Source organism: Ovis aries, chromosome 17 (genome assembly GCF_016772045.2).
Source record: "Ovis aries strain OAR_USU_Benz2616 breed Rambouillet chromosome 17, ARS-UI_Ramb_v3.0, whole genome shotgun sequence".
Classification (NCBI taxonomy): Eukaryota; Metazoa; Chordata; class Mammalia; order Artiodactyla; family Bovidae; genus Ovis; species Ovis aries.
In genome coordinates, this window is record NC_056070.1 from 3,476,252 (window position 1) to 3,489,000 (window position 12,749).

General features: G+C 37.5%; 1 protein-coding gene across 1 annotated transcript in view; it reads left to right on the top strand.

The window, feature by feature from the left end:
• DCHS2 (dachsous cadherin-related 2) overlaps positions 1-12,749 on the top strand; it is a 349,005-nt gene that overhangs the window by 293,020 nt on the left and 43,236 nt on the right. The window contains exon 14 of the mRNA XM_060400925.1: positions 1,508-1,621. Coding sequence (XP_060256908.1) covers positions 1,508-1,621 — 114 coding nt within the window. The remainder of the gene's footprint in view (positions 1-1,507; positions 1,622-12,749) is intronic.

The following is a 12,749-nucleotide window of genomic DNA, read 5'->3' on the forward strand; positions in this document are numbered from 1 at the left end:
CATGCATTGGAGAAGGAAATGGCAACCCACTCCAGTGTTCTTGCCTAGAGAATCCCAGGGATGGGGGAGCCTGGTGGGCTGCTGTCTATGGGGTTGCACAGAGTTGGACACTACTGAAGCGACTTAGCAGCAGCAGCAGCAAATCAGTTCCTATCTTTTCCTTGAAGTTTTCTCTTGACTATTTCTGCCCTAGCTTAACAATTCTTGAGTGAGTCTGTATCATGCAGTTAAGACCTTGATTACTCTCTAGTTGTGTTACTTTTACCCACAACTCTAGTGGAAACTGGTTGAAAGAAGATTTCTTATATTTAAACTTTTGTTACCTCCTGTCCCACATCTCATGCAATGCTCAGGAAAATGTGTCAACATATGACCTTAATTGTCCCCTTCTTTTCATCCTTCCCCTCCAGTTATCCTAGCTTGTTGTTTTTTTTTGCATAAACTAATGCAGTATTATCTTAATTGGCCTCTCTTTTCCATACTTACCCCCTTTTTTCTTGTCCAGACAGCAGTCAGATTGATGCCTTTTAAAACTAAATCCAATAATTTTGCTCACTTACTTAAAATGCTTCTGTGTCTTCCCAGTGCACTCAAAGTAAAATCTGGTCCTGTCCACCTCATTCCTGTCTTTACCATCCACTTTTCTCCTACTCACTGTGCCTCATCAAGGCAAGTCTTCTCCCAGCTCAGGGCCTCTTTACCACTGCTCTTTCTCCTAGAATCCATTTCTTCCAGTCCTTTCTGTGGCTTCTCATGCTTCAAAGTTAAACTGGAATGCCATTCCTCTGAGGCCTCTGCAAAGGGGTGTTCACCTCCCCAGCAGCAGAAGTATTTTCTATCAGGTAACTTTATTTAATTCTTTGCAGGGAACTCAGCACATCCACGGAGAAGGCAATGGCACCTCACTCCAGTACTCTTGCCTGGAAAAACCCATGGGTGGAGGAGCCTGGTGGTCTGCAGTCCATGGGGTTGCTAAGAGTCGGACACGACTGAGTGACTTCTCTTTCACTTTTCACTTTCATGCACTGGAGAAGGAAATGGCAACCCACTCCAGTGTTCTTGCCTGGAGAATCCCAGGGACGGGGGAGCCTGGTGGGCTGCCATCTGTGGGGTTGCACAGAGTCGGACACGACTGAGGCGACTTAGCAGCAGCAGCAGCAGCACATCCAAAATCTACCTTGATTAAGTATTTCTTTAATGGTTTACTGTTCATATCCTCCCATCAGTTAATAACCAGCAGGAAGACAGAGGTCTTTTCTGTCTTGTCATTGTATTTCCCCAATACCTTTCATGGGGCTTGGCTTATTGACTATACTTATTGAATATATTACTTATTGACTATATTACTTTTGACTGTATTACTTATTGACTATACAGTAAGTAATCATCATTGACTGAATGAATGAGAATATAATTAAAAGGCAAATAATAACCACCCAGTGGTTTTTTCCTGAATTTCCTTTTCCTAAAGGTTTTTTTTTTTTTTTTTTTGGCTTAATTTTTATAGGTACTTCTATTGTGACTATAAAAGCTTTTGCTCCAGACTCAATTCGGGACAACATTAAATACTCAGTTTTTAGTGGAAATGAAGATGGAGTTTTTTCCTTGTGTTCTAAATCAGGTAACCCTTGTCTATGCTTTATTTTCTGCTCCACTTAATGTTACTAGTAAGGCATGCATCTGCAAAGAAAATTCAAGATTGGAAAGGAAGAAATTGTTAGATGTAAATAATTTCAAAGTTAAACAACAAAGCATTTTTATGGTAGCTGATGAGATATCATAAAATATTTGTTTATGTGTATTCTCTAAGAATTCTATTCCTCACATTTCCAAGTTAAGCAGTATCTGTCCTACCCTACCTGTTATTTGGTGATAAATTGGTTTCTACTTAAAATTTACCTATCCAGTTGGGAAAATTGGGAATGTAATAGGGAGATCAGTGAGAATGGGGTTGAACTGAAAATAAGCACACATGTCTAGCCTTAGGAAATTTTCAGCAGAGATTCTTCTAATTCGCCACTTAATGTCAACAGTGCAACAAAAAAGGAAAGCTGGAAAGGTTTCTATGTGGTGGTAAAGAAATTACTTCCAAATACAGCATGTATTAAATTTAGCTTTAATAAGACCATTATTGTGCCTTAAATGAATACCAATTGATTATTTGAAACATTCTTTTTTTAATCTAACAGCTATGTCATAGATATGTATCTACTGCTTCGTTGTCAAACCTCCAGAAGAATGTTTTTAATAATTTCTGTATTACCGTACAACTGCCTTATTTAATCCATACTGTGTACACATGGGAAGAATTGAGAGGGGGGTCATTTCTTAAGCAAAAGCCTTCTCCTTCAGAGTAGTGTTACTTTTTTTTATACATTCAGCTTTTGCTCAGCAAACTCTCTGATGTAGCCTGCAAGAAGTCTTCATCTCTTCACCCCATCATATGGTTAACGAACGGTTCAGGAAGCCTATTGGCAAGAAGGCCATTTGCAAACACCACCAAAACTTTTTATCCCACCAGTCATTAAGTCTCTAGCAGTCTGATGTCTGAGGCTTCTAGGAAAGGAGCTGAGATTAGAACGTTTAGGGAGAAGCTAAATATGAGTTTGCACATTTTCCCAGGTCACCCAAATCCTTTTGCCCCATCACCCCTAACATGACCCAGGCTTGGCCTTATCTTCTCTAGTCTCTCATTAAAATGAAGATAGAACACATCTAAGGGTTAGTTCAAAGTGGTCATCTACAGAAAACTCTCTAGTTTTAATTAAATAGTGATTGACTTAAGTTGAAATGTATTTCAAAATTTTATTGTGTCGGACACGACTGAAGTGACTTAGCAGCAGCAGCAGCACCAGCTATAAGCTGTTATGTTGAGAGATACACAACTGTTTAATAAACAACAGTAAAATAAAAGGTCACATCTTTACCACCCATCTCCAAATAAGAGACCTCACTGAACCTCAAGAAGCCCCTGTGTGCCCCTTCCCTCTCACAGCTGTCTTATTTCACCCCAGACATAATCGGTAAATCAGTAATCTCTGTTTGCTATTGAACACTACCTTTTTAAAAATTATAATTTCCCCTTTATGTTTGAATCCTTAAACAGTGCATTTTTTAATTTATTTTGACTTAAACATCATAATAGAATCACACTGAATAACTCTTCTGTGAATTGCTTTTTGCTCAACATTTTTACATGATGTGTAGTACAGAAGCTATTAAAGAAGAATAGCAAAGAATGATATGTACCTGCTACCAAGGTTACAAAATAGAACACTGTCGTTATTACTCATGTTCCCTTTGGGCCATTTTTTGATTGCATCTTTTCTCTCCACTGCTTCAGGCTGATTAATGCCCAGACTTCGGGTATAACTATTTCCTTGTGAATATACAAAATGCATTCCTACAAATAGAAATTTAGTAGAAACATTGGCTTTGCTTTGAATTTACCTAAATGGATTAAAAAAATACCCTAAGTATTTATTGATATTGGGCTTCCCAGGTGGCACTAGTGGTAAGAACCCACCTGCCAATGCAGGTAGACATTGAAGACGTGAGTTTGATCCCTGAATTGGGAAGACCCCCTGGAGGAGTGCACAGCAACCCATTACAGTATTCTTGCCTAGAGAATTTTATGGACAAAGGAGCCTGGCAGGAGGCAGTCCATAGCATTGCACAGAGTCGGACATGACTGAAGCGACTTAGCCTGTATGCATGCATTCTATTGATAGGTTTTTTAAATTCAGAGTTAGAATCATCCATGCTAAAGTGTGTCACTGGCATTCTTTTATTCTTTTATTTTCTTTTATTCTATTCTTTTATTTTCATTGCTTTATGATATGCTATTGTAAATCTATATCACAAGTTATTTATCCATCTGCTGTTGATGAGCAGTGAGGTTTTCTTGTCTGGGGATATAATGAACAATCTCATACATGTGTCTTCTGGTGCACAAGTAAAGAGTCCTTTAAGCCCTGAAGTGTAGGCTGGACAAACACCTCAGAGGTTGCCTATGTTCAGCCGTACAGATGGTGCCAACTTGTGTTATGAAGTAGTTCCCCCATTATATTCTACCAGCATCCAATGAGAGCTGTCTCTGTTTACTTCCTCTTACCAAGCTGGTAGGTGTGAAATATTATCCCACTGTGGTTTTAACTTAGATTTTCTTTCTACTAGTGAGTTTGGGCATGTTTTCATAGTTTATTGAGAATTTCTATTTTCTTCTATATGACATGCAAATTGATATTTTTGCCTATTTTTCTTCAAGACTGTGTTTTTCTTTCTGAAGTGTAAAGACTTTAAATATATTTTATTATTGTTCATCCTTTGGTTTTGTTACAAATTTTTTTTTGTAATTTATGGCCTATCTTTCACTCTCTTAATGACGTTTTGGTTTTAATATTGTTATTGGTTGGTTGCTAAGTTGTGTCCAACTCTTTCAAGGCCCCAAGGACTTGTAGCCTGCCAGGCTTCTCTGTCCATGGGATTTCCCAAGCAAGAATACTAGAATGGGTTGCCGTTTCCTTTTCCAGGGGATCTTCCTGACCCTGGGATTGAGCCTGTATCTCCTGCATTGGCAAGTGAATTCTTTACCACTGAGCCACCAGGGAAGATCAATTTTAGAATGAATCAATCTTTTACTTTTTGGTTTGCCTTTTTAATATGTTGTTTAGGATATTCTTCCCTTCCTTGAGATCGTGAAATTATTCTTACATTGTCTTTTAAAAATTTTATAGTCTTCCTAAGTTTCATATTTTCATCTTTAGTGCATCTAGTGCATTGATTTTTGTGTTTTATGTGAGTTATGAATAGCCATTTCTTTTTTTCCTACCCTTTCTTTTTCTTCCCTTCCCTTTCTTTTTTTCTTAAAACCATGATTGCCTGTTATTCTAATGACAATAACCTTCTCCTGTGATCTGCAGTACCACCATGATCATATGTATATATATCATGTTTGCATGACTTTTCCATTCATTTCTTTGTCTATCCAAACACAAACACCACACTCTCTTAATTACCTTGGCTTTGTAAGTCTTCATATTAGGGAAGCAGCACTCCCTCCCTCAATATTTACCCCATCCTCATGTTCTGCCTCAAATAACAATATATTGGCTGTTATTGGTCATTTGCTCTAACATAAAACATTGTATCCACTTGTTAAGTTTTACAGACACACACACAAGCACGCACGCACACACACACCACACACACATGTCTACTGGGATTGTTTTTCTACAAAAGGAAGATTTATTCATGAATATTGCAGTAATATACAGCTCATCACATCTTCATTAATGTAAACCACATACCTATGGCATGCATATTTTATTTCAGGTGAAAACTCACCCAAATTAATGAGAAAAATGTCAAAAAAAATCATATAGCTTCAATCTAGAATTTAGTCATCAGGCCAAAACATCTTCCTTTTAAATCTTGCAAAGTTTATATAACTATGCATTGTAGGTAACAATCATCTAATAAAATTTTTCCTCTTTGATGATTTTTCTTTTTTATTTGTTAAAAGAATATCTAACATTAAATCTTCTCTCTTAACAAATTTTAAGTGTACAAAACCGTATGTTAACTATAGGCACACCATTGTGCAGCAGATCTCTAAAACATATTCATCTTGCATAACTGGAACTTCATTTCCCACTAAACAGCGACCCCATCTCACCCTGCCCTGCCTCTGGTAATCACCATTCTACTCTCTGCTTCTGAGTTTTCTATTTTAGATCTGTCGCATAAGTGGAATCAAGCAATATTTCTCTTTCTATGGCTGGTTTATTTCACTAAATGTAGTGTCCTCAAGGTTCGTCTATGTTGTTATATGGCAGGATATTATTTGTTAAGGCTGAATAATCTACCATTATATGAATATATCATATTTTCTTTATCCATTCATCTATTGATGGATTTTGTTGGAATTTTTACTGGAATTGTATTAACCTGCAAATTAAAGTGATTGAGAAGGCTTTATAAATAGTTCAGGAAAGAAGAGGAGCATAAAGCAAGGGAGAAAGGGAAAGATATACCCAACTGAATACAGAGTTCCAGAGAATAGGAAGGAGAGATAAGAAGGCCTTTTTCAGTGAACAATGCAAAAAGAAGAAGAACACAATTGAATGAGAAAGACTAGAGATTTCTTCAAGAAAACTGGAGATATCAAGAGAACATTTCATGTAAGGATGGGCACAATAAGGACAGAATTTGTAAGGACCTAACAGAAGGAGAAGAGATTAAGAAGAACAGAAAAACTATACAAAGAAAGGTCTTAATGACCCAGATAACCATAACAGTGAAGCCACTCACCTAGAACCAGATATCTTGGAGTGTGAAGTCAAGTAGACCTTAGGAAGCATCACTACAAACAAAGCTAGTGGAGGTGATGAAATTCCAGCTGAGCTATGTAAAATCCTAAAAGATGATGCTGTTAAAGTGCTGTATTCAATATGCCAGCAAATTTGGAAAACTCAGCAGTAGCCACAGGACTGGAAAAGGTCAGTTTTCATTCCAATCCCATAGAGAGGCAAATGCCAAAGAATGTTCAAACTACTGTACAATTGGGCTCATTTCACATGATAGCTAGGTTATGCTCAAAATCCTTCAAGCTAAGCTTCAGCAGTATGTGAACTGAGAACTTGCAGATGGACAAGCTGGGTTTCAAGAAGGCAGAGGAACCAGAGATCGAATTGCCAACAATCTTTGGATCATGGAGAAAGCAAGGGAGTGTCAGGAAAAAACATCTACTTTTGTGTCTTTGACTACACTAAAGGCTTTGACTATATGGATCACAGCAGATCATGGAAAATTCTTGAAGAGATGGGAGTGACCAAACCACCTTACCTGCCTCTTAAGAAACCTGTATGCAGGTCAAGAAGAAACAGTTAGAATTGGACATGGAACAATGGACATTTGAACAAATGGTTCAAAATTGGGAAAGAAGTAAGACAAGGCTGTATACCGTCACCCTGTGTATGTAACTTCTATGCATTGTACATCATGTGGAATGTCAGGCTGCATGAATCACAAGCTGGAATCAAGATTGCCAGGAGAGATATTAACAACCCCAGATATGCAGGTGATACCTCTGTAATGGCAGAAAATAAAGAGGAACCAACAGCCTCTTGATGAGAGTGAAAGAAGAGAGTTAAAAAGCTGGCTTGAAACTCAACATTAAAAAAACACTAAAAAAAAAAAAAGATCATGAAAAAAAAAAAAAAGATCGTGGCATCTGGTCCCATTACTTCATGACAAATAGAAAAGAAAAAGTGGAAACAGTGACAGATTTTACTTTCTTGGGCTCCAAAGTCACTGCAGACAGTGACTGAAGCCATGAAATTAAAAGACAAGGATAAAAGTTATCCTTGGAAGGATAGCTGTGAGAAAGCTAGACAGCATGTTAAAAACAGAGACATTGCTTTGCTGACAAAGGCCTGTATAGTCAAAGTTATGATCTTTCCAATAGTCATGTACAGATGTGAGAGTTGGATCATAAAGAAAGGTGAGCACAAAAGAATTGGTGCTTTCGAATTTTGTTGCTGTGGAAGACTCTTTAGAGCCCCTTGGACTGAAGAAGATCAAACCAGTCAATCCTAAGGAAATCATCTCTGAATACTCATTGAAAGAACTGATACTGAAGCTCCAATACTTTGGCCACCTGATGCAAAGAACCGATTCATTGGCAAAAACCCTGATACTGGGAAAGATTGAAGGCAAAAGGAGAAAGGGATGGCAGAGGATGAGATGATCAAAACAGCATCACCGACTCAATGGACAGGAATTTGTGCAAACTCCAAGACATAATGTAGGACAGAGGAACCTGGCATGCTGCAGTCATGGAGTTGCAAAGAGCTGGGCATGACTTAGTGACTGAACAACAACAACAACATATTAGTTTGGGGAAAAATGTGTATCTTTACAGTATTATCTTCTAATCCAAGATTGATATGGAAATTCATACCATTTTTTTTCTTTACTAATTTTAATAGCATTATTTTTCTGCAGCATATGTCTTGCTAAATTTAGCCTAAATATTTTATACTTTTTCTTGCTGAGGTAAATGAAATATACTTCTTTCTGGTGGTGTAGCTTTGTTTACTTGAAATTAGCTTTTATATTTTGATTTCATATCTAGAAAACTTGTAAACTCTTACTGATTCTGCAATTTTTCTGTACATTTGACGTATACAATCATCTGGAAATGACGATTTTCCCATGTTTGTTGGAAGTTATGTAGGTTTTTCTCTTCTTTTATTGGTTAGCCTAGCTATTTCGACAGGCATAATTAAAACCTGTGTGCATCCTCAGTTGCTCAATTATGTTCAGCTCTTTGCAACCCTTTGGACTGTAATCTGCCACACCCCTCTGTCCATAGGATTTTCCAGGCAAGAATATTGGAGTGGGTTACCATTTCCTCCTCCAGAGGATCTTCCTGACCCAGGGATCAAACCTAAATCTTATGTGTCTCCTGCATTGAAGGTGGATTCTTTACTGCTCAACCATCAGGGAAGCCCCAATTAAAGTCTAACATTAATCAATATCTTGCTCTTAAATACCTGTGATTTAGAATTCTTTATCTCCTAATATCTGCTTTTGCAATTTGTAAGGTTTTCTCGACCCCAAATTTAGGTCTTTCAAATTAGGCATTATTAATGTTTTTAAATGGATTCATCTGCTTGTTTTCTACTTTCTTTCTTATTAGTAAGTATTCTTTCTTACATCTCAGACTTAACTTAAAATCATTTTATTTCTACTCAAAGTACATCCTTTAATGAGAAGCTGTTGCAATGAAATTTCCCAGATTTTGTTTATTTAAAAATGTCATTATTCAGTTCTTGTTTTTAAGAGATATTTTTGCTTGGCTCAGAATTTCAGGCTCACAGTTATTTTCTCTTTATTTAAGACATTGCTCTCTGTCTTCTGGTTTCCAGTTGTATTAATAAGTCAGCTGTTGATATAAATATCATTTATTTATATCTTTCTTTGGAACTTTAGACAAATATTGGGACCATATTACTGTCTCTTACATCCTTTTCCATATTTTTCATTTCTATATGCCTCTTCTCTTCAGCCTAAGGTAGTACACTTTTCATTTCTATAAGTTTTCTTTAATTATATTTCAACTTCTGGTATTTTAAATAAGTAATCTCTTGTTCCTTGCTCTTGTTTTCAACCTTCTTTTAATATATTTTAATATATTTAATATAATATTACATATTATATGTCCAATAACTTCTGCATTTAAGTTTTTGAAAATTTGTTCTGCTACCTCTGAATTTGCTGGCTGACGTTCATGGTGCCCTGCTTCTCTGTGATTTTGGGGCTTGTTAACTATAGACTACACATTGTTGTGGAAATTTTTTATTTGAGGATTTTTTGATGTACTTTAATACACACACACACTATTTATCAAGCATTTTAGTTGCTTTTATCATGCAGGTTATTCCAATATATCATTTACCATAATTTTGTCAAGAAATATTTCTAAGAATCTTAAATTATGATATTACATTCATCTTTCATTCCACCTTTGCCACATAATCATTAAACTTGTGTCAAAAGGCATTTAATGTAGGTTTTACCAATGTATGTATTTTAAAACATATGCCAAAGTAGAAAACTGGTATGTATGATAAATCAGTAAACTTGATCTCTCATGTTATATTCACTTTTCTTCAGGGTAAAAGTGTGAGAAAATCATTTTATTAGTTATTGGTTTGGTAAGTTATGACTAGTTGGCTCTCTGGTGAGAACTGTTTTCTGCCCAATTGTGCCTGAGTGTGCCCTGTGCCACAGTCACAAACCAAAGTTTACTTTTGCATCTAAACTTGTTGTCACTGTGGCTTAAAAATATCTACTACTCACTGTTTAAACCAGAAGGAATTTTGCAGTTTGACTAACATTGTGCATGTAAATAACAAGTGGTAGTTTTCATTCTATTATTTGCTGCTGCTGCGGCTAAGTCGCTTCAGTCATGTCCGACTCTGTGCGACCCCATAGACGGCAGCCCACCAGGCTCCCCCGTCCCTGGGATTCTCCAGACAAGAACACTGGAGTGGGTTGCCATTTCCTTCTCCAATGCACAAAAGTGAAAAGCGAAAGTGAAGTCGCTCAGTCGTGTCCGACTCCTAGCGACCCCATACTGACATAAAACAAAGTGATCAAACTTCCAGTGTTTCAAGGATGTAGCTTTAGAGGAGAGAGTTTAAAAGCTTTGGGATAACATAAATATTTATCACGTTCTACTTTGGGCATATGCTTATACATGTACGCAGTTTGTAATTGACTGAAGTAACCCGATTATGCTATCTGGCATTGAGTATTTGAAAAATCTTAGTATCATTTTGATGTGTATAACTAGGATAAAAGCTATGCGTGTCCATATATCAGAAGAAAAGTATTGCTGCGATTTTCTTCTCAAGTTATTAAATATATAACTGGCACACTAACATGTAAGAATGAGCAAAAAGTTGATATTTGTGAGCCTCTTACTCAAAAGAAAGCATGGACTTCTGCCCCTACTATTAGACAGAACCCAATAGTACTTTCATCTCCTTGGTGACAGTAGATCCCAGACATCTCTAAGAAAAAATATACATCAATCATCCAAGGCAAATCGGGTATCTGGTAGGTATGCCTGCCTTGGATCGTCTCACAGACTGGTTATTGTCTTTTCTATTTGCACAGCTTTCACAGCATGTGCCAATTATTATGCCAAAAATAAAAACCAAGCAAGGAAAGCATTAGAACTACAGATTCATTCCAAGTGCAAAATTCCAATTATCAAGCCTAAACACAACCCTTTTATTAAAAAAAGAAAATCCACTTTGATCTGCACTATGATTGGCACACTTTCTACTAAGTGACACTGGCAATTAAGTGTTGTGTTTCAATTTTATTTTTCTTTACTAATAGTAACAGAACACAATAGCAGGCTGAATGCCCTGTTTGGTGGAGACGGAGTTCCAGATGAGAGCCTTGAACCAACGTCAACTGGGGCCCCTCTCTCATTTGGAGGTGTGGGCTCAGCCCTTGTTCCATAGAGACTTCTGAAAGCTATCTTCTTTCATTACCAGCTCATCAGAAAATGCATCTTAATAATTTTTCAGCTGCCTATCATTAAATCTACTCTGAATTTTCTATCAGGGATTTTGGTAACATCAGTCTGTGGTTTGTAAAAGTAATTTAGTTTTCTAAAATTGATAACCGAATCTGATAACAATAAAAGTGAATGTATGAATTTTAAAATTTGGTATTGTAGTTAGTTTTTCATATAGAATATAAGTATTTGTTTTCTTAGTCATAGAATAGAAGCAATAAAATACTTCCCACAATGCTCAGTGCTAGAGTTAGACTTTTTAGAAAAGGCTATGGTAACTATTTGGAGGAGGGCATGGCAAGCCACTGCAGTATTCTTGCCTGGAGAATCCCCATGGTCAGAGAAGCCTGGCAGGCTACAGTCCATAGGGTCACAAAGAGTCAGACACGTCTGAAGTGAGTTAGCACGCACGAATGCATGATTACCATTAGCGCCCAGGTAGGTACATGATAGCCTAAAGTTTCCTTGGCCGACTCTGGTTCTCTAGGGAAACTGGATCAGATAGATCAGAACTGTGACTCTAGGCCATATTTCCAGAAACTATACAGATTATTTCACCAGAAGACCAAATTTGTAATAACTCATGCTATTAAATGTTCTCCTTCTAAATTCAGAGCATATGTAGGTATTAAATCTGTGTCTGATGGTGGAGGGGTGAGAGACATGGGCGGACACTGGACTCTGTATCATGTAACTACAAAGAGATTCACACATGCACCGAGTTACTCTCACAGCAACCTTTGGGGCCATCCTTCAGAGCCCTGTTTTACAGAAGGTGAGCCTCTGCTCAACAGAAGCTGAGTTACTTCCTACCGGTCACAAGCTTAGTATTGGGGAAGCCAGGTACTTTACCTAAGTAAAGTATCCAGGGCTAGGATTTGTGCTTGGTTTCAGGTGTCTCAAACTTCAAATCAGTACCCATTTTAGCAAATTTCATTTGATGGAACTTCTGACAGTGAGAGCTGAGTAAATCATGACAGTGGAGTAATAATAACAATAAATTCAGTATGAAATTTAATTGTAAAGGGGAAGAAATAAAGCAGAGTAGAAACTTGAGAAGGAAATTATGTCAGGAGAGGAAGTTTCTTAATCCAGGGGAAAACCTGTGCAGGGCACAAACCCCCAAGGCTCAGTTTCCCTCACCTGGTTCTACTTGTTGCCTCGGGTTGGAACAGATATTATTAGGTGCATCTGTGTGCCAGATCCTGAGCTGGGCATTGGGAAGAGGATGGTGTAAGAGGTAACCGTGCTCACCTTGGTGAATCTTCTAAGAAACCAAGGGGAGTAACTCGGCAGAAACAGGTGAACAAAGACTCTGCAGGCACTTTGGGAGAGACTGTATGTTAGAGACATATGTGGTGATGGTATAGGCAGGAAAGAGGATCCACAGAAGTGGGGACAATCCCAGATGGATGGAAAAGCCTACAGGGAAATTCTAAAATGTGTGTTTGAGAAGCAGAACATGTGTGAGTGTTAGCATCAGAGCAGAGAGCAAAGGGGAGAAAGAGATTAATGAGATTTCTCAGGTGGGAGGGTCTGAAGCAAGTGGTCCTGGGGAGGCTAAAATGCTGAGCTTCATCATAATTGTTGTGGAAGCCAATCAAGGGCTTTAAAGATAGTCACAGTGCCTTTTTAAAATTATTTGATT